The sequence below is a fragment of the Ursus americanus genome, chromosome 30, assembly GCF_024610735.1.
Source record: "Ursus americanus isolate L20-20 chromosome 30, mUrsAme1.1.p, whole genome shotgun sequence".
NCBI classification, from domain to species: Eukaryota; Metazoa; Chordata; class Mammalia; order Carnivora; family Ursidae; genus Ursus; species Ursus americanus.
In genome coordinates, this window is record NC_142156.1 from 1905576 (window position 1) to 1927279 (window position 21704).

The 21704-nt window shown below is 54.5% G+C and overlaps 1 protein-coding gene across 1 annotated transcript in view; it reads left to right on the forward strand.

Annotated features, from left to right (window-relative positions):
• Positions 1-14236: 14236 nt before the first annotated feature.
• Positions 14237-21704, forward strand: part of MYO18B (myosin XVIIIB) — a gene marked incomplete at its 5' end in the record, with an annotated part of 232250 nt that continues 224782 nt past the window's right edge. The window contains 4 exons of the mRNA XM_045791207.2: positions 14237-14401; positions 18513-19790; positions 20352-20418; positions 21224-21336. Coding sequence (XP_045647163.2) covers positions 14237-14401; positions 18513-19790; positions 20352-20418; positions 21224-21336 — 1623 coding nt within the window. The remainder of the gene's footprint in view (positions 14402-18512; positions 19791-20351; positions 20419-21223; positions 21337-21704) is intronic.

Consider the following 21704-nt stretch of genomic DNA (forward strand, 5'->3'; position numbering starts at 1 on the left):
TATTAATTTCAGTGAATTTTTTTGATTAAACTTTATTTTTTAGAGCCATTTCAGGTTCACAGCAAACTCGAGGGGCAGGTACAGAGATTTCCCACATACCCCGTGTCCCCGCACATGGCTAGCCTCTCCCCACTATCTCTATCCCGTGCCAGAGTGGGACATCTGACCCAACGGATGGGTCTACATGGACATACCATCGTCACCCAGAGTCTGCAGTGGACATTAGGGCGCATTCTTGGTGGCGGACAGTCTAGGGGTTTGGGCAAACGTGTGATGACGTGGACCCATCATGGCCGTATCGTGCGCAGCATCTCCACTACCCTCCGTGCTCTCCGCCGATCATCTCTCACTCCTCCCAACCCCTGGCAACCACTGATCTTTTTACTCTCCCCATAGTTGCGCTTTTTCCAGAATCTCGTATTCGTGGAATCATACAACACGGAGCCTTTTCAGACCGGCTCCTTTCACTTAATGACATGGGTTTAGAGTTCCTCCATGTCTTTTCGTGGTACCCTTGTACCGTGTGAAACTGTGAAATTGACTTCTTTGCAAAATGGAGAACGGTCGAAGTGGGTTTGAGACAAGTGGAGGGCCCCTGGGTGCTGTCAGATCCCCTCCCCTCTGTGGTACAGAGAGGGGAAGCACCTTGCTCAAGGACACACAGCTCTGCAGTGCCAGCAGTGGGCTTAGAACAGCCCCTACCCTTAAGGCTGGCATTGGGGGCCAGCCTAGGGTTCCTCATTTTGGGAATAGTAGCTCTATTTTCTCTATTACTCCCACCCCCAAACCCTTCTCCATCATCATCGTCCAAGCCTCAAAGGAAAGGATTAAATCTTAGGTGTTGTATCAACACAGGCAACAAATATCCTTATTCACCAAACAAGGTCTTTGGGATGAGAGCTCACGGCAGGGGGAGGGGCGGTATCGCATATCTATCAATGCAGATGTCTGTCTGTCTGTCTCTCGCACACACACACACACACGCACACACACACACACACACACACACACACACACCCCATTCAGCCTGAAGGATCCAAAGTCACCACCAACGTCATCTGAATCACCTTCCCCTGGGCATGACTCACCCAGCTCCGTGATTTTCCTTTTCTGCCCCGCTTCGCACTAAGCCTCTCCCTAATGTTTAATTCCTTTTAGGAACTACAGTTTCTGGGCGCCTGGGGGGCTCAGTCGGTTAAGCATCTGCCTTCGGCTCAGATCATGGTCCAGGAGTCCCAGGATCGAGTCCCGCATCCGGCTCTCTGCTCAGCGGGGAGTCAGTGTCTCCCTCTGACCCTCCCCTCTCTCATGCTCTCTGTCTCTCCCTCATCCTCTCTCTCAAATAAATAAGTAACATCTTAAAAAAGAAAAAAAAAAAAAAGAACTACAGCTTCCGGCACTGAAGGAAAGATCCTCGAGAATTGGCACGGTGGGTTCACCAAATACCTGGCCAATACGCTCGGGGAGACAGGCGCTTCAAGGGCCGGGGTCCCAAAGGAATTTTTCTCGGCCCTTAAAGGACCGAATGCATTTTCAGCTGTTTCGTGGGTACCAGCTGGGGCTTGAGTTTCAGTTTCACAGAAGGCAACGGGATTAGCTGTTGAGTTGAGAGAGAGAGAGGGAGAGAGAGAGGCAGTTGCTCAATGGGATTAAATGTCTCATTGGTGCTGGATATTCCTGTGAGTTTAGCCATAAGTTATTAGCCCCATTTTACAGATCAAGAAGTGAGATTTCGAGGCTTAAGTGCCTCCAGCATCATGAAATGGAACCAGGGTTCTGCTTTTCTGCTGGAGACCGTACCTTTAGTCTAGTGTAATAAATAGCAGGAGCTCAGCTAGTAAATTATGCCACGCTGTTCCACGCGGACAGATAGTAAAGCCCATTCACACTCATGACCTCATTGAATCCACTGATAAACCTTTGGAAGGGGGCGTTTCAGTTTTACTGACGAAATTGGGAATCGGAGAGGTTTAGTGACTACCCAAGGGCACAGAGCTACTAAGTGGTGATAAATCCAAGAATTTCTTCTCTTTTTTTGTCAACAGTGGGTCAGCCTGTTTTCTCATTTTTTTTCTATTATCATTCTTTCCTATTTATTATTCAAAGCAAGACTATTTTGCCCTTGTTTCCCCCTGGATGCTTCTCTCCACTCGATATGGATTTTTTAGACCAGGGTGTTTCAACCACCCCACTACTGACGTTTGGGTCTGGATGGTTCTTTGTTGTGCGTGGTGCGGGGTGGGAGGGCTGTCCTGTAGGATGTACGCCACTAGCAAACCACCCCCCACTCTGGTAGTGACAACCAAAAACGTCTTCAGGCATTGCCAAACGTCCATTGATGGGCACAGCCACACCTCCTGAAAACCACTCATCTAATCCAATGAGATCCCATAGAGCTCTGCAATGATAGAAACATTCTGTTTCTGTGTCGTCCGCTATGGTAGCTGCTGGCCAAACGTGACTGCAGAGCATCTGAGATATGGCTGGTGTGACCGAGAAGGTGAGGTTTTCATTGAACTTCATTTTAATTCATTTAAATCATTTAAATCACATGTGACTAGGGGTTGCTATATTCGACAGCAGAGCTCTAGATAGCAACACGGCAGGGGTAGGAAGATAGCCCATTGATGGAGCACTCAGACCCTAAAAGCAGTCAGAGGAGCCCCCTCCCCCCACCGCCTGCCAGAAGTGTGACCACTTTCTTGCTTCACTGTGACCAGAAAAACACCAGACTGCGAATGGCAAATACTTGGTGGACACAACACCCTTAACCCTTCCTGTGCTCACGGCAGGCATTACTAGTCAATCACCGCATGCTTTTCTGCTAGTGCAGGATTGTTCTCAATGTAACGCCCCAGGCAGCTCCCAACTGCAGATCAGCTGGTGCTGGCATGAGGGAGAAACGTTATTGGCTGTCCTTGCATGAGGCCAGGGGGCCCAGCTGTGACGTCTAGCGTCTCATCAGGCTATACGGTGGCTGGCAGGGGCATGTGGCCAGCCTAGGTCAGTGGGGCAACCACAGATATGGAGAGGGGAGTGGTGATGTGCTGGAGGGACCCAGACTCTTCTCTAATCATTTCTCCAAGAAACACCCACTGCTTGATTTGGGGATAGAGACAAGGGTAGGGGGGCGGGGTGGGTGCTGGCTTGTCAGCCATGGAGGTGCAAAGCTTTTGCAGATTTTAATGGACATTTTAATGGATATGTTCAGATGACCTAAATATATTTCTTGTAAATATTTGGTTTTTATCCGTAGTTCAGGGCTCACAGGTCCCCAGACCATTGGAATTCCCTAAGAGTTGAGAGTGATAAAGGGGTCTTTTGTTACGCTAACGCCATGACTGTTGAAAACCACCTAAGGATGGGGGCTGGTTGCCAGTGGAGCCCACCATGGGGTTAGAGGGTTGGAACCCATCCCTGACCTCTGAAGCAGGACAGGGGCAAGAGACTGAGTTCAATCACCTATGGCCCATGATTTCATCAATCGTACCTATGTAATGAAGCCTCCATAAAAACCCTAAGGGATAGCGTTCGAAGAGCTCCTGGGTTGGTGAATGTATGGAAATCTGGGGAGAGTGATGCCCCCTGGAGCAGGCCTGGGATGGAGCATGCCCCATCCTCTCCCCATCCCCCACCCTGGGCATCTCTTCCCTCTGGCTCTTCCTGGCTTCCATCCCTTCATAGTAAGTGGGCGACTTTGGGAGCGAAGTATTTCTCTAAGTTCTGAGCTGTTCTAGCAAATTTATCAGACCCAAGATGGGGGTCATGGGAACCTCTCATTTATAGCCCAAGGTGGTCAGAAGCACAGGTGACAACTTGGGTTCGGGATTGGTGTCCAAAGTGGGGGGTGGTCTTATGGGACTGAGCCCTTTACCTGCAGAATATGTCATGTTGTCTCCAGGTAGATGGTGTCAGAATTGAGTTGAGAGGGGTTGAACTTTGATCACCCTGTTGGAGTTGAGAACAGCTTGGTGTTGTGTGGGGAATGCCCCCCGCTGTTGGAATTGGGTCCAGGAACCTGAAAGACTGGACCTTGACAGGAGGGGACAGGGCTGCTGGGAATGTCACAGCTGACGGGTGTATAGAGTATCCAGTACTCCCACCTCGCAAAGTGGACAAGAAGGGCCAGCGCCCCCGTTTGACAAATGGGGAGCTGCGGCCCTAAGAGGTTCAACAGAAGGCGGTGTTGCCCGAACTCAGCCGTGAGATCTCCAAAGCTGAGGTCAGCCCACTGAGGGACAGGAGGCCTGTTGTGTTCTCCCCAGTCAGCCTTTGTGAACAGAAGTGTCCACTCTGTTGCAGAGAACCATCTAGAAAACTCACAAGGGACAGTTGCCTGTGTTCTGAGGGGTGTGGGAGCCGTGAGAAATTTCTCATCTGAGACATGGTTGAAGGCTTCAGATGAGAAAACTGGGGGCAGACCCCACACGTGTCACATGGAAAACCTTATCTGTCGCTCCAGAGAACAGAACTGGGGCCCGCGTGTGGCTCTCCTGACAAGGCAGCTGTGTGGGTATGAAGAAAACGTGGCAGACCCCAGGGAACAGGGAGACGGACTCTGAGGGTTTTATAGCTCTGGTTACAAAGAAGAAAAGCAAAATGAGAACAGACCCCGAATGTCTTACTTAGTAGTGAGCTCCCCATCGCTGGGTATGACCAAGAAAGGGCTCATTGATTTTCCATCCAGGAGATTCTTTGTGAGCAAGGCTGGTCCTCTGAGGCTCTCTGACGGTGGATGGTGGATGGGGCAGTGCATTCTCCACCCCCTGCCTTCCTATCTTCTCCATCAATGCCTCCCCTGCTGTTCCCTCCCTCCCTCCCTCTTCACTGTCTCTGTTTCCTACTGCTAACCTCTCTGCTCTCTTTTCTCATTCATCACCTCCCCCAGCCCCCTTCTCATCTTCTAGAATAATGTGGGTTTTTGCGGGTGTGGCCTGAATCCTCAGCTACTTGCCAGCTGTGGGCTTCCCTTGCTCTGATGAGGGGAGGGTATCTCTGTGTTGGGCAAAGTCTCTTCATTACTATGTGGCTGTTTGGCCATCAAATTCGAGGTCTGGGTGAGCTTGGCATGATCGTGCATGAATCACGAGAGCCACTTTGTCCATTAAGCCTACAGCGGGCAAATAGGTAGCTACGGAGTAGCATTCCCTCCTTTCACGCCCAGGGCAGAAATTAATAATCAATCACAGCATTCTTCCCCCCCCCCCCCCGCCCCCGAGCCCAGATAAAAGCTCAGAGTCCTTCCCATGTAACCCTCCAGGAGGCAACCTACCATCTGTCAAAGTTGATGCATGAGTTGAAACCTACCTGTCCCCTGGCTGTATTGACCAGTGTCCTACAGGGAGACAGCACTCCCAGGTGGTAATGTGGAGAGACTTTTTAATGAAGGAACTCTTCCAAGAGGTGTGTGTGTGGACGGGGGTGGAGGTTAAGGAAACCAATGAAGCAGGAGACGAGCAGGGGTGGGTTACTAGCCTTGGGCCTGATGCAAGGCAGAGAAGGTTAATAGAGGAGCCTGGGGGCTAACTGTGGTCCGTCCCTGGAGAGGTACCGCTCCAGGGGGCTTATGGTTGTAGATGGAGAAACACAGCCTTTGCCAAAACTGGGGCCCAAGATGGAGGAAGCAGGGCAGGCAGGGCGATACATAACCTACCTCTAGTCCCTCCCATATGCAGGTCTCCTTCCAGAACCTTCCATTGACCAAACTCAACAGGAGGCCAGAGAGCCAGGGAGCCCTGGGAGCCGTAACCCTCGTGGTCAGCACCCCAGAGGACAGAGTAGGCTAAAAAAGGAAGTGGGGCGTTAGGAAACCCAGAAAGATGAACCTAGCCTCCACTCTTCCCTCCCCCAGCAACTTGCATAGACTTGAGGCCCTTCCATCTGGGAAATGGCCCCAGACCTGGCTGCCTGGGAGGAAGGGATGAGGAAGGAGAGCTTGAGGGAGTTTCTCAGAGAGGATGAGGCATGGATGTTGGAACCTTGAACTCATCCTTCCCAGTTTGGCCAGGACCAAGTCCAGCTCTCTCGGCCTGGTTTAAAAAATAAAGTTGTATTGAAACGGCCACGCCCCTTCATTTACACATCACCCAGGGCTGCTGCTGGGATGTAAAGGCAGAGCTGAGTAGTTGCGAGGGAGAACCTTTTTCCCTCCCTGCTTGATCGGCTTCCTCTCTGGCCCTTTGCAGGAAATTTCGCTGACCTCTCCCAAGGGCCAGCAACAGCAGGAGCTCTTATTTCCTCCAGGAATGAACAGGCAGGGGAGGGAGCTGCCGCCAGGACAGGAGAGGGGCTTCGGGAGGGTACCTTCGGTGGAGGGAGGCAGCCAACCCATGGGCACCCAGCAGGGAGAGCCGAGAGTGCAGGTGCCCTCTGACCTGGGCCAGTGGGTGATTGCCATGAGCTTGTGAGCTTGAACCTGCCTGGAAGCCGGAAGGTGGAAGAGGCGGAGGACGTGTCTAAAGGGGCAAATGGATGAGACCCCAGCTTAGGGGCACCTTCCTCTCCCTCTGCCCCGCCCCCACCGGGTCTTCTGATCCCTGGATGCGAGGCCCCTGGTGTGGCCGTCAGACCATTGAGCACTCTAGCCTCGCACTGGCTCTCCCAGCGGCCGACACCTCTGCCTGCCTCCAGGCACCTTGCGAGCCCGCTGGGACACAAATACACTTGCCAGCCAAACTGTGGCCAAGACCGATTCTAAGTGGAAGTTGAAATGAGAAAGGACCACACAGTGACATAAGGTGTACGGCCAGTGGAGAGACGAGCAGGGTGATCTGGGTGATTGGGTGGGGGAGGCAGGAGGCTGTGGCAGCTGGGAGGGTGGCATGGGCTGGCACCCTCAGGAAGGTGTCCTGGACAAGGTGGCCCTAAAGGCTTATGACAGTTGGAGGGTATGAGAAAGGAACGCAGCTCTTTTGGGGAAGTGGCTGGGGGCCAGACACGGTGATGAGAACCCGTCCCCCCTCTTTTGCTGCCGTGGCCATGACCTCTGAGGTCAGACCGCGCGGGTCCAGCAGGCAGCTCCGCCACTTCCTGGCTGGAAGCAAGGCACTTGCCCTCCCCTCCCTCTGACATGGGGTCGCTCACAGAATCCACCTTAGAATAGGGCGCCTGGTGGGAGTCAATGACATGACCACTCACGTTCTCCGCACAGAGCGATGCCCGGATCTTCGCGGGGCTATCCTCGATGGTCTAGCTTTTGTTGCCTCCCTTCCAGGGTCGAGGGGCCGGGATCTCAGGGTCGAGCAGAAGGAGTGGGTTAGGCAACCAGGTCATCCCCATTCCTTCCTGTGTGACCTTGAGCGAATTTGTTAACCCCCTTGATCCCCAAACTACGACAGACCCGTGACTAACACCCAGCAGATACTAACCAAAGAGCAGAGCATACCCCGCACTACCCACGAATGTACCTACGTGAGCCAGCTTCCTGGGGTTCCACAACCTGGCGGCCCCAGATTGGCCCACCACCAGCATGGGGCTGAGATGGGAGCAGAGCGTGGGTGGGAGGAGTGGGACGCCCCGGGGGGCAGGTCTCAGCTTGACCTTTTTGCTGGGTGACCCCAGGCAAGTGCCTTAACCTCTCTGAGTCGCTGTGTGCTCTTTGGGAGTGATGCCAGCCACATGGTGCTTTGTGGGAATGAATGTGATAATCACTTTTAAGATAAATAAATTCTAGGTCTGGTAGGAATTTAAGGGCAGTTGGGGGCAATTTTGGTGTAAAGCTCTATCTCAGTGCTCGGCACATAGTAGGTTCTCCCCCAGTGTTGGAGAATTATCCTGGGCTGGGGTCTCCAGGCCAGCCCGGACCCATGGAATCAAATAAAAGTGAAAATATGATCAAGAACAGTTACTGGTGACACGTTTGGTATGTGGGCGTCCTCCTCTCATTTGAAGGCTGAAAAAAATGAGGCTCAGAGAATTTCCTGGGGTCCCCCAGGGTAGTGATGATGACAGGACATGAACACGGGCCATTATAACATGCTGCCCGCCCCCTGCACCACTCCCCTGCCTCCCGTGGATGCAGACAGCACAGGGGGAACATCAGAAATCCCTGCCACAGTCTTATTGCCAAGGGCCTGCTCCGTCCCCTCTCAGCTGCACTCCTAATCATTACTCATTCCTGCGCTCCTTCATTCATTCAACAAACCTTTGCTGAGAGCTAAGTATGTGTCAAGCACTGTTCTGGGCACTGGAGCTATATAAGGGGGCATAACAGGTGGAAATTCTGGCCCTCGTAGGGCCATGTTTTGCAGGCTGAGTCAGAAACTAAACAAACAAACAAAAATCTATAGCATGATGGACAGTGAAATAGCCATAAATTGCGGGGGGGGGGTTGAAGAACAGGGTAAAATGATGGGTGATCCCGGGATAGGGTGGGGTGGGAGGGATGGGAGCTATGCCTCAATTTAAACAGTGAAGGCAGAATCATTGACAAGATGACTCTGAGCCAAGACTTACCATGCAGAAGGAAAAGCATTTGGAGCAGAGGGAATAGAATGTGCAAAGGCCCTGCGGTGGGAACCTATGTGAAGGTGCCTCTGGGAGGTCAGTGTCACTGTTGAGGAGGAGCAAGGGGCAGAGGCATTAGGGCAGATGGTTGTGAGGGCCATGTGGGCCTCAGTAAAGACTTCGGAGTTTGTTCTTTGGAGACAGGGGGGTCACTGGAAGACTGACTGCCGCGTCAGGACTGGAGAGCTGGCGCCACTCAGATTCAGCAGGTGTTCATGAAAAAGTGTTTTGAGCTGTCCCCAGCTTTGGGGATCCTCTTTCCTTTCCCCAGCCTCCCCCACCCCTGAGGGGCGACTGAAGACTTTGTACCATGAATTCTGAGGCTCTGGGTCCTCCTCACGGGCTTACAACAACAGCTGATGAAGCAGGTGTGAGTTTTAGGTCTGGAAGGGAACGTGGTGATAAGAACACCTACTTAAATTAAGGCTTGACAAAGCCTCCCCAGTGGCTTTGGCTCTTCGCCCTGGGTCACGGGCACTGGCCTGGTGCCTCCGAGGGGCAGGACGTGGGGAGTGATGGCCCCGCGCGGAGCTCCCTCTCGTTGTCCCCCTGCACTCTGGACCGTCTGGGCAGGCCAGCAGCCCCGGCTGAGGACAGCCCGCACTGACAGCCAAGATTCTCCCTGGAGCCTTAAAGCTGAGGGCGATCCTTGGGAAGCAGCCATGGGGGGAGGAGTCGACAGGCCGGCTACCTCGCATCAGGCCTATTCATAACCTGGGCTCTACTTCCCAGGCGTGTAGCAGAGCAGACTCTGGCTGTGAGTCCCTTGGGGGCCTCCCAGGGTGTCCCCTTCCCACCACGGCCCCGCTCCCCAGGGAGCTCACCTTGTGCGCACTCCCCAGTTTCCTCCGTCTCTGCAACCTGGAGAGTCCACGTGGTGGGGAATTGTTTTCTCAAGGCAAAGCCCTGGCTGTTTGCTCTGGGACGTGTTCCCAAGCCTCCTCCTGGGCTCATGACCTCATCAGAGCTGAAATGTCCCTTCTTGGATCTTTGGATCTTTGGATCTTTGGATCTTAAGACTTGCTCTTGGCCAGGCCCCACGGGCGTGCTGGGGTCTCCGCCAGTCATGTGCTAGTAAACATGGAACGGGCAGCTCCTGGAGCCAAAGCCCTGATCGGACGCATTGGCCGGTTTCTGGGGCGTAAACACTCCCGTAGTCAATTTCTTAGCCATTAAGGTGACGTCACAGAATGTGGAGTTGAAAAGAGGTGGCCCCAGCGGGCTCCCGTGAGATGGTGGGAGCCGGCTCCAGCCCAGCCCGGGCCCCCCATCCCCACCCCTCCAGGTCCACCTCTCCAGCTTCCAAGATATGCAGCGGTCGGCGTCACCTTGAACTCTGTGCAAGCCATCTTCTTATGGATAAGTGATGGACAATGGCTACTCACATGCCAGCCAGGCCTTTGGAAAATCTGGGATGATGGGGAAGTGGCACACCTCCCAGGACGGGGCCGGGAGGGGTCAGGGAAGGACACCGCTCCGAGGGCAGGCCCAATGCACACAAGTAAGAAAAGTCTGCAGGCTGAGAAGACACCCATCCCTTCACTCATGACCGTCTCCACCAAGATCTTGGTGGATTCCCTCCCGCTCTTCGCTTTCCGCGGAGTGTGTTGGGTGTTGCCCGTTTTGGATGGTTTAGTGGGCGTGACGTTGCGTTCTGTCTTCTGATCTTCACCAGATGACGTGAGCCCCGTCCAGGGTTATGGCACACGCTTCCCCAACAAGCCTCATACACTGCAGGCAGGGGTGGCCAGGCATGCAGCCGCTTGGGTAAACAGCCTGGTGGTTTCTTAAAAAGTGAAACACGCCGTGACCCCACGGCTTAGCAAGCATACGGCCCACAAAGCTATAGGGGCCCGTTCAGGGCAGTGCTATTCATCGGGACCCCATAAGCAAGACGCGGGCTATGTGTACGATGGGACGCCAGTTAGCGACAGAGAGGAATAAAGTGCTCCATACGCAGCCATGCACAGGAGCCTCAAACACGGTCTGCAAAGTGGGAGAAGCTAGCCACGAAAGACCGCAGATGCTAGGATTCCATTTATAGCCAAAGTCCAGAAAAAGCAATTTATAGCAATAGACGGAGATGTAGTGGTGGCCGGGCACTGAGGGAGGGAAGAGTTAGTGGCTGCAAATGGTCTGGAAGGGTCTTCTTGGGGTGAGGGGATTGTGGTCTTGGTTGTAAAACTCTGTAACCTCATCTAAGAACATCGCACCGTATGCCTACACACGGGCGGACCTTACGGCTGGCCTTAGAATTGATAGCTCGGTGGAGCTGTACTGGTCCCTAAGCACCCTTCTCGATGGATTCACAGTATTCCTTCAAGTTCGATGGGCTGGGATTGATCTGACCTTCTCTAGTTCCTGCGCCCCGGGGTCGAATCTCTGGTTTGGTGCTACAAGGGACCCAGTGATAAAAGTTTCTGCTTTAGGATTACTTCCTCAAACTTGTTTTCCAGAAGAGGCCTTTCTAGGTCAAAAGTGATGGACTTTTGTCAAGACTCTCAATTTGATGCTGGGGGTGGTGGGGAGTGGATTGACTTGGGGGGCTCTTTTCTAATTCTTTTTCGTACATTGGGAACAGTGACAATAAATGAGCCCCCTTTATTAAAAAAGACTCTCGGTATGATGCTAGACATGATACATTGTTTCCCCCCAAAGCCCTGGGCCAATTAATAGTTTTGGTTCCTGTCCTTTCCTCATGCGTGTGGTCAAATCGTGGCACCAAATGGCTCCCGCACAAAAGAAAAACACGCTCATCTATGGTATTACAAGTCAGAACAGTGGTTGTCCTCTGGGGGACAGTGACTTAAGAAGGGGACATGAGGGAGGGTCGGGGGGCTGTAATGTTTTGTTTATTTTTACTTTTTTTTTTAGAGAGAGTGTTCAAGCAGGGGTAGGGGTGGGGTGGGGAGGGAGGGGCAAACAGAGAGGGTGAGAGAGAGAATCTCAGGCAGACTCCCCGCTGAGCACAATGTGGGCCTCGATCTCACGACCCGTGAGATTGTGACCAGAGCTGGAACCAAGAGTCGGGACACTTGACCGCCTGAGTGGGTGCCCCTGTTTTGCTTATTCTTTTTTTTTTTTAAGATTTTATGTATTTATGTGACAGAGAGACAGCCAGCGAGAGAGGAAACACAGCAGGGGAGAGGGAGAGGAAGAAGCAGGCTCCCAGCCGAGGAGCCCGATGTGGGACTCGATCCCATAAGGCCAGGATCACGCCCTGAGCCGAAGGCAGACGCTTAACGACTGTGCCACCCAGGCGCCCCTTGCTTATTCTTGAATTGAGACGTGATTGCCATCCAGTGAATTATGTGTACAGCGGGGTGAATTTTTACACGTGATGCCCTTGTGGGGCCCTCTCCCAGATCAAGATAGAGAACGTTTCCATCACCCAGGAGGTTCCCTTTCCAGCCCAAAGCTAACAGCTCCTCCGACCTTCATCGCCATAGATTGGGTCTTCCCCATCTTGAACTTCTTATAAATGAAATAATACTTTTTATTCTTCATCAGGATGCTGGTTAAATAGATATGGTCTTCGGGTGAGAGCCACTGAGCTGTATACTTCTGTATTTTGTGGCATATATGATGTCTCAATGACAAGTCAAAGTGTGCGGACAAGGGGGAAAAGGATTTTGGGGCACTGGCCACTTGGCTCCCGGCAGCCTCCATGCTGACCGGGGTCCTCCCAGTGGGCTGTGCCCAGCTGTGTGACCTTGGTTCGTGGTGCTGGTGGGGGTGGGAGGAGGGCTGTGTCCAAGAGCTAACCTGTATTTCTCTTTTCTCCCTCACCTCCACCCATGTCTCCACCTGTCAGTCTCGTGTGCTGTGTGTGTCCATAAAGCCACATTTTGTGCTGTCCGGCAGAGGGCTCCGTGTCATCCCATCTCAGCCCTGACATCACCTCAGCATGGCCATCTCATCACGCCTCGCCCTTTGGGAGCAGAAGGAAAGTAACGTTCAGGGCTCAGGCTACAGCCGCAGGGCCGACTGCCAAGTCAGAAGACAAGTCAGAGCCTGGGTGGCCCAGGCTGTCCCCTCCTGCTTCATGCGGGGAGTCTGGCATCAGGGCCTCCCTGTGACGTGTCCAGGCTCCCCCTCCATTCCCCCCCCGCCACCGCCCCGGCCAGCTCTGGTTAGCCACGGCCTCTCCAACCCGGTACATGACCTCCTTGAACTCCTCCCATGACCGCCAGGGCTCTTCCGGTTCCTCAGTAGGCGGTGGGGGAATGAGGGTAGACCAGCTGTCCTGTCTGGATTGTCATGGCGGCTCCAACGAGCACCAGGCTTGTGTGGGCGGCGGGGCAGAGACAGAGCTGTTGGCTGCCAGACTTCTGCCGTGGGGATGGGTTTCCGTTGTCCCTGCCTTCCGTCACCATGGAGAACTGGAAACGGGCCCTTCTTCCCAGTTATTCTTTTCCCTTTTGTATTTTCTCACAAGATACCACGAAGGGCTGTCTCTCTCTTTCTCTGATGCCTGCGATCTCCTTCACCGCGCATCCCACCCTCGTGTAGGATTTGATGAATTGGAGGCTGAGGGGTGGGCTGGTTGAGAAGCTACTCTCTGGCTGCCTCCTGGGTGCCTCTGCCCCTCCCAGACTGCTCTGGGTGTGGCGTGGAGAAGGATGCTGCAGGAAGCCCAGGCTGACGCCTGCTGAGCGGGCCTTAAGCTTCACTCTGTCCTAGGACAATGGTTTTCAGTCCCCCTCCAGAGGGAGAGGCGTGGGGTCAACGGGAGCCCAGCCTCTCACGCTCCCTGCTTCTCTCTCCCTGGACAGAGGTCTGCATCAACCAGCCTTAACCCCTGGCCTCTGCTTTGTCTCCTGGTCTTTCCTCTGTCCTTTGGATTCCCCTTCTTATCAGCTGGGCTGCAGAGATCAAATCTTCGCCAGCCACACATGAGGACCTTGAGAAGGAGCTTATTTTAACCAGCGTGAGGTTCTGCCACAGAAAGTGTTGTAGATCCCCCCCCACCCCGGGCAGTCACAGTGATGCTGGTTAAAGATACACCCCAGTTGTCAGGAGCAATGTCCCATTGCCCCAGTCCCCAGTTCCCGTTGTGGTCCAAGACGAGTCTTAATGAGTTACATGCCAACTCCAGCCAGCTTGGGCTGATGCCATGTTTCTGGTGTAAAATGCCAGCATCCAGCCTGCCAGTTTTAGGATCCAGTGTTGGGAAGGCCCTGGCTGCCCGGGTCCTGGTTTAATGACCATCAAGAAGCCACAGGCCTGGGTCAGCCGAGTGGGCTGTGGCCATAGGGCAGGATTTTTATAGAGACCATTCCTTACCCTCCCATGTTCCTGGCGTGTCGTAGGTGAGTAACTGACTAATCTGTTATTTTAACTGCAAGCCGAGGCAGAGAATGTGCGTGGTTCCCTGGGGTCCATCCCCTTTTGGAAAATGGAAAAGCTCCTTATGGACCAGGTCCTCCCAGAGTCTGTTCCATGCCAAGGAAGGGAACCAAGGGGCCAAACTCACATTATGAGGACACTGGGGCCGGGCAGAAATCCCACAGACAGGGTGGCCGCTGCTTCTCGTGCACTCCATTTCCACGTGCTGTCTCAAGGCATCCCAGAGCCCCTCCCAACCTCATCTGCTTCGCTTCAGCCTCTCATACATGCGTTTGGTCATGTATGTCCTCCTAGACCCCCTCCCGGGCTCCACTGCAAATGTGTCAAAGGTCCGCTTGCTTCCACTGGTTCATTCACTGAGCTTTCTCCTTTGCTTCTGCAAAAACAGATTCGGGAGGAGGACAAGAGTCCTCCACCGTCTTCGCCCCCTCCCCTTTTCTCGGTCATCCCAGGGGGCTTCATTAAGCAACTGGTCCGGGAGACAGAGAAAGAGTCCAAGGAAGCAAGGCTGAGGAAAGAGGCAGGGCTCGCCTCTCCAGAACAAGAGGTAAGTGCCCCCCCCCAGGAAGGGGACTGGGGTCCAGTCAACACCGACCGTCCTGTCCTCTGAGCCTCCCAAGTTAGTCGCCAGCTTGCCTTTGCTCCTACTGTCCCCAGTTGGAGGAAGGTCCTTTCTTCAGCTGATCTACCGAACTCCTATGCCTCCTTCAAAACCCAGCTGAAATAGTACATCTCTGGACAGCTCCGCCATTGCCTTTTTTCTCTGATTCCCACAGCACCGTCTGCCTTAATGGTGGTTGGCATAGTTAAATATATGGCGGCCCTCCCGTAGAATGTGGCCCAGAGTGAGTGTTCAACAAATGTTTGTTTAATGAATGAATGAAGGGATACCAGCTGATGTGCAATTATGGGGATCTCTCTCACCCCTACTTTTGCAGAAAGAGGAGCCTGGATGTCAGCTAAAGATGTGGAGTTGGCTTACTTTACATGGAAAAGATATTCAGTGACGGGCTATGTTCCGTTGCTGGTGATTGGTGTATTGGTTGTTAAAATATCGAAACTTCTTCATACCAGAGGGCAAACAGGCGTGACCCCAGTTCCCCCCCGCTGCCCTGCCCATCGCCTTCCAGCTACTCCTCCCCTGAGTCCCTCAGAATGGCCACAAGCCAATAATTAAAGGGTTAGTGCTTGGTGCAAGTGGGGACTCCAGTACTCGGTTGCAGCCGGCATCATTTCTGATTGGTCAGTGAGGCTAAATCCCCTAATCGTTCTGAATAGATCTGTGGGTTTGAGGCAGCCATTGGACAAGATTCAACCGCGGTGCTTTAAGGACTTGCAAATGCATCCCTGATGATGGCCAATGCTGCCTCCTTCCTTTCCCCCAGCTCCTTAGCCAGGGAACCCTGGGCAAGATGATGGGGCTGGATGCCAGGCCCGTGGGCTGGGGTGTATCACTGTCAGAGAGACAGGGCACCTCCTCGTCTCTCCAGCGCCCCCCTCGCGGTGGAGCAAATACTGCAGTGATTGGGCTGAGCGATCTGGCACCCCCCTCCCCCTGCCCCGCCCCCGGGGCCTGGAGCTGGCTTGGGCCCAGCCACCAGCCTGGCTCTGCCTCCCACTCCTTCAGCTGTTGTTTGCCTGTCCAGTCCCCCATGTGCCCGCACCTGTCCAATTACAATGGCTTCACGGCATCCGAGAGGCTCTCTGGCAGCTGAATGGCGGCAACTGGTGAAACATCCCTGCCCAGTCCTTTGGGTGAGGATTACAAGGAAGATGGGCTCTGTCCCCACCTCGGCCCGAGCTGGGCATAAGTGGGGGCCAAAGTCAACCAGCAAAGACTGTGGTTAGGTCGTGATGCTATGGGAGCGTGGGCCGTTTATTACTAGACAAGGTTCACTTTGCCGCTTACGGGCTCCCTTGAACTCCTCGGCAGCAATGGGGTGGATGGGATTATACCCACTTCTCAGAGGCGGAAACTGAGGTTTAGAGAGGTCAAGCGAGCTGCCTCGGGAAGGGCCAGGCTGGGGAGCAAGGAGGTCGTTGAGGCCACAGAGGCAGGAAAGCGTTCCACAAGGGTGCAGTTCGTGCTGGCGTTAAGAGGCAGAGCGGAGCACAGTATGGGGACAAACTCACCCCAGGGCCTAGGCAGACACTCAGAGCCAAGACACAGGACAGACAGGCCTCAGACCACAACAGGTGTCTGGACCGTGGGCCAAGATGTTCCTGGGGTTGGAGCACGGCGGTCTCGGGACATGTTTCTGTGAGGCCTCGAGCCCTGGCTGGTTCTTGTCAATTTAATTTTCTTGTCCCAACCAGTAAATAACTGGATTCTCTCCTTATCCCAGCACAACTGGTTCCCCAGCACAAGGTCCTCGTGTAATCCTTGCAAGGAGCCATTAGACTCTGTAAACCAGTTTGCAGGGAGGTCAAATGAGGCTCAGAGAGGTGACTTGGTTTTCTGAGGGCCAGGCGGCCAGTGAGAGACAGGGAGAGGCTGGAACAACACTGAGGCAGAAAGAGACCCGTATCGAAGTTCAGGAGAGCTCTGTGTGGTCCAGGCCTCGGTTTGCTCATCTGTAAAATGGACATATGTGAGTTGCCTCTTGGCCTCAGTGATTCTAGAGACACCTTCTCCCCCATATACTGAGAAGGCTGCAGAGCAGACTGGGGGCTTTGGTGACTAAGAAAATCCAAAGGAAGAGAGTCCATGGGTGGAAATGAGGGAGGGGAGCGTTGCTTAACTTGTTTGGCTCAAATCCATGTTACTGTCCCCACTATGGTGGTTTGGTTAAAAATAAGGCACTGACTCACTTTTCAAAATTGTATAGACAGGGGTGATGTTTGCCAAGTGCGGCCAATCCCCTTTCTAAGGCGAGTCCTTCTTGGCCCCGGTCAGACCAACTCACTAGGCTGTGGGCCCTGGAGCAGGGTTTCTCAGTCCTGGCTACACAGGGGAATCACCTGGAAGGGGAGCCCACCAACCCAGGCCAACTCCCTCCAGTTCTCTGGGACTGCGACCAGAGCATCAGAATTTCTGTAAAGCTCCCAGAAGATTCTGGTGAGTCCTGGCGACAAGTAAGGCTGTGAATATGCATCAGAGAAAGGCACTGAGGCTAGAGTCACAGAGGCCCGCCGGACTGTACGTTCGACTTTGTCTTTTGGACCACCTGATAGCCTTGCATTCACTTCCTTATCTGTAGAATGGCGGTGGAGGGCTGGGGGGTGAGGGACAGCCCAGAACATTCTTCACTGGGTTCTCACGGGGGTTAAGTAGGATACGATGGTGATGTAGGGCCGTTTGCGAGAGGGATGTAGGTGATGGCTATTACCATCACCATCGTCACAAAGCTGTAGCTAGGGACCGTACCCTCGAGGCGTCCACCACCTGGACCGGGACAGAGACACATACCGAAGCTCGCATGAACGCAGTCCGTGATCATCGCGGCAGACGGCCCACCAGCTCGGTGCCCTGGGGCCTCCGGGGTGCGTGAAACGCATCCGGACTGAGGGCTGCAGGCGGAGATTTGCGGGGGGATGGCACTGGAGCTGGGTATAGAGAGATGAGTGGAGCAAGAGCCGGTGAAGAGGGAGAGAGCATTCCAGCCAGCGAGCTACCGGGAACAGAAGCGTGGAAGCAGAGAAGCGTCAGGTGTGGTGGGAGCTGCCTCCATGTGGCTCAGGCATGGGGACACGCAGGGACAATAAGACCAGAATGGAGGGTGGCGACTTCTCATTGAGGGCTTTGAGTGGCGGGGGATGGTATTGAATGATTTTCCCGTAGGCTACGGGCCGCTGCCAAAATCTTCTGATCAGATTTAAAACGACTGGCAGCAAATGGAAGGGACAGCAGTTTAGATGATGACAACGGCCCAGGTGGGTGCGGAGCTGGGCTTGGGAAGGGAGACACAGGTGTGAAGCCAGGCAGGGTGGAACCAACATGATCCTGGGGCAGCTTTGGGTGCAAGAGGAGGGTGAGAACCCCAGACTCCCCAGGACTAGGTGTGTGGGAGGCCAGCATCAGCATGGTGCCTGATGGCAGAACCCAGACAAGGGCAGGCGGGGAAGCCAAGCATCAGGGCGGACCTGGCCCCGCTGGCGCCGTGAGCAGTTCTAGCCACAGCCAGCCTGGTTCGAGGACAGAACCCTGGGTGGGACTGACACCACAAGGCAGCAGAAGGACCGGGGACAGGAGCCCCCAGGGAGTGTTGTAGCAAAGATGTCCCCACCAGGCAGTGTGGGAGGACCTACGCTGTGCTGGGCTCAGTTTCCCATATTATCATGAATCCTAATGCTCGCCCTGAGAGGTGGGCCATGGTGATCCTCATTTTATTGATAAAGAAACAGGCTCAGAGAGGGCAAGTAATTTACCTAAGGCCACACAGCTAGCGAATGGCAGAGTGAGGAGCTGAACTTGGGTCTGTCGGGCTCCGAAGTCTACTCTCCTTCCACTGTGTCATGTGGTCTTGAGATGGGGGCCAAGATCCAGGGTGTTGGGATTTTGCTGGATGCTGGGCACGGCGCCTGTCAGATCTTGCAGGTGCTTGAGGCTCTTTGGATGGGTGAAGCCTGGATGGACAAAAGAATGAGAGAGTGAGTGAGCAAATGGCAAAGCTCTCTGGTCAGCAAGCAGCTAAGTGTGGTTGCGGTCTCTCTTCTAGACCCCAGAAATTTCCACTAGCCAACCCAAGAGCGATTCCAGCAGTAACACCAAATCGGGACCCCAGCAAATTTGCCAAAGCAACCAGTCAAGCTCTCCGCAGAACTCAAACATTCCGGGCAAGGAGAGTGCAGGGGCCGGCCCCACAGACCCCGTGCTGATGACCAGCATTAATGGTGAGAAGCCCCAGGAATCCGGCCCCAGTGGGACACCGGCCAAAAAACCCCTGCCCTTCAAGAGAGGTGTAAGGAGGGGTGACGTGTTGCTGATGGTGGCCAAGCTGGACCTGGACTCAGCCAAGCCGGAGCAGAGGACCCAGCCCCATGACGCCCCCTCCTGCAAGGCCCCACCCCCAGCCACAGACCCTGGAGGGGAGAAAAAGGGGGGGACTCCAGGGACTCCTCGTGGCCCCCAGGCCAGCACTAAGGACACAGCCCCAAAGGCCGAGAAGACTCAGACTGAGGGTGTTGGGGACCCAGGAACAGTGCTACCGACAAAACAAGGTGCAGGGGGGAAAGGGGGCGGGGCTCCCCAGACCAAAGGGCTGAAAGGGGGTGAGCTCCAGAGCAGAGAGGGGCCAGGCGAAGGGGGGCGGCAGGAGACAGCAGAGAAGGGGGGCGGGGACCCCCCCAACAAGATGGCAAAGGGGAATCTCTCCAAGGATGCGGGTGAAGGGAAGTGGGCTGGGGTCCAACTCCAGGTGAGAAAGTGGGGAGGTTCCCTGGGCAGAAGGAGCAAGTGGGACGGTCCCCAGAGTAAGAAGGACAAAGAAGGTACGCTCCCAAGTAAGGCAGAGAAGTCAGAGGAAACGCAGGTCAAGGCAGAGAACGTGAGCAAAGGGCAGGGGAAGCCCGGGCAGGTGGGGGAAGCTCCCGGGCAGGTAGAGAGAACAGGGGAGCCTCCGAGTGTGCCTGGAAAGGCAGCTGAGCCCCAGGCTAAGTTAGGCAAGGAAGGGCAACCTCAGGGTGAGTCCAGGGAGGCAGGTAAAGCTGGGGGGAAGACAGAGAAGGGCTGTAAAGCCCCTGAGGAAGTGGGTGCACGCAGGGAGAGCCCAGCGACTGCTGGGAAGGAGAGCCGGCCAGAGAGCAGAGGGCAGGAAGCCGGGGAGCCCCTCACGGGAGCAGATGATGGGGCCGGGGTCCTGGAGATGGAGCTGGAAGGACCCAGACCACCTGCTCTGGAGAGCCAGGCAGAAAGGCCTCAGACTCGGAAGGAGAGTGAAGAGGGGCCACCCCTGCTGGAGGGGAGCAAAGGAGGAGAGACGGAAGACTCAGATCAGGTGAGGGGCTGCAGCTCCGGGAGTGGGGAGGGGCAAGGGGGACCCTCCAGAGAGAGCTGGATCGGGAAGACTTGCCCCTGGGGATGAATAAGGCAGGATAGGAGATGGGGAGGGAATTGGAGAGGGATGCCCAGCTCAGAAGACGGGATGGCACTTTGTCCTCAATATACTGGGGTCTTGAGGCCCCCCCACTGCCCCTGTCCCGGGGCAGGATTGTCCACAGCGTCAGGGAGGTCCCAAGAACGGGAGGTGTCCTCTCATGCATGGTTCAGCTTGCTCGCCGTGTCACATGCTAGTTCTCAAACTTGCATAAATAGTGGATTGCTCAAAATGCAGATCCCTGGGCCCCACGTTGGTGCCTCCATTCCAAAGGCCAACAGTGGGGCCAAGGCAACTACATGCAGATAAGCACCCCCCTCCTTGCTCTCCCTTGGGGAAATTCTGACTTCAGTGGCCCCAGATCACACTGTGAGAAACTCCTATGTAAAGGGTTCACTGCGGACACGGGGTGGGGGGCAGGTGGTGTCCTCTTGGTCTGACTTATGTGATCTTTGCTCTCAGGCTCCTGAGGACAGGTGGTACGAGGCAGAGAAAGTCTGGCTGGTTCAGAAGGATGGATTTACTCTTGGTAATTAGGGATGTTAGCACCTGAGTAGGGGAGGGTCTAAGTATTTTCTTCTCACGCCCACTCTGCTGCAAGATCTGTTTGCCAGATTACAGTGGGGGGCGGGGGGGGCGGCGGGGGAGGGGGAGGGGCAAGGAGAGCTGAGTCTAGGGTGGGAGTCAGTGGCTTTTGGATCGGGAAGAGTTGATCGTTTGACCCATGGCAGCTGGTCTACTGGGGACTGTTTCCAAAGGCAATTACGCCTTGGTAATTAATTATTTAACGATGTCATTAATGCGCCAAGCATTGCTTGGCTCCTACAGTATTCCTCGAGGAAATGAAGCATCGTGCATATGGGCAAATAGATTTCATCTCACGAGCCCGCTTTTGTCCATTAGTTGTGACCACACTCTATTGAGAAGCAATTATGAGTCCCTGTCAGAACGCAGCTGGGAAGAGTGATTGATTAGTGATGTCTGCCATGGGCCCTGGAAGGGGAGGTGGCAGCACGTGTGGCATTATCTGCCATCCCGGGTCTAAATGTGAGACAGGTCAGCACACCCAACCATCAGGGTCCTTACCCTGTGCCTGGCACCGGGCCAGATGTTGAAAGGCCAAGGTGAGTCAGACCCAGCTTCAGTCCTCAGAAGGTTTGGGGTCACAACTCAGAACCCTCCATGTGAGCAGGCCCCAAGGGGAGACAGTGCTGCCCCTTTCTGACCTGAACCAGGACCCCTCTTTAAGTTCCCTGGTCTGGCCACTGGGCTTAGAGCCTGTCTTCTCTCTCTCTCTCTCTCTCTCTCTCTCTCTCTCTCGGGGCTGTCACCAGCAACTGTGCTGAAGCCAGATGAGGGGACAGCCGACCTGCCGGCAGGAAGGGTACGACTTTGCATCGATGCTGACAAAAGCATCACCGAGGTCGATGAGGAGCACATTCACAGGGTGAGCCCTCTGTCTCCCTCCCTGCCTGCTCCACACCTTTTCTCCCCACCCCTGCAAGAGAGGTCCTTGTACCCGACTGCACATACTGGAGGGTGTTGTAAGGAAGACCATCATTGAACTCATTGCTCTGTTGGTAGTATATCGTCAGGGGGTCATTGTTCTATCCCAGCGTTCTCTTTGTGAGGATGCATGGACAGACCTGTGTGTCAGAACGGGGAGTTCTGCTTGCTCCAAGAAGGTGATGGCTTTTCATTTTATGGACCATGCAAATCGTGCTACAGAGTCTATTTCCCTTTTCACCCTGGCTGCCAGGGAACTCAGAGCCAAATTTGCAGCTTGCTGTTAACTATAGCTTAGGTTTCAATGGC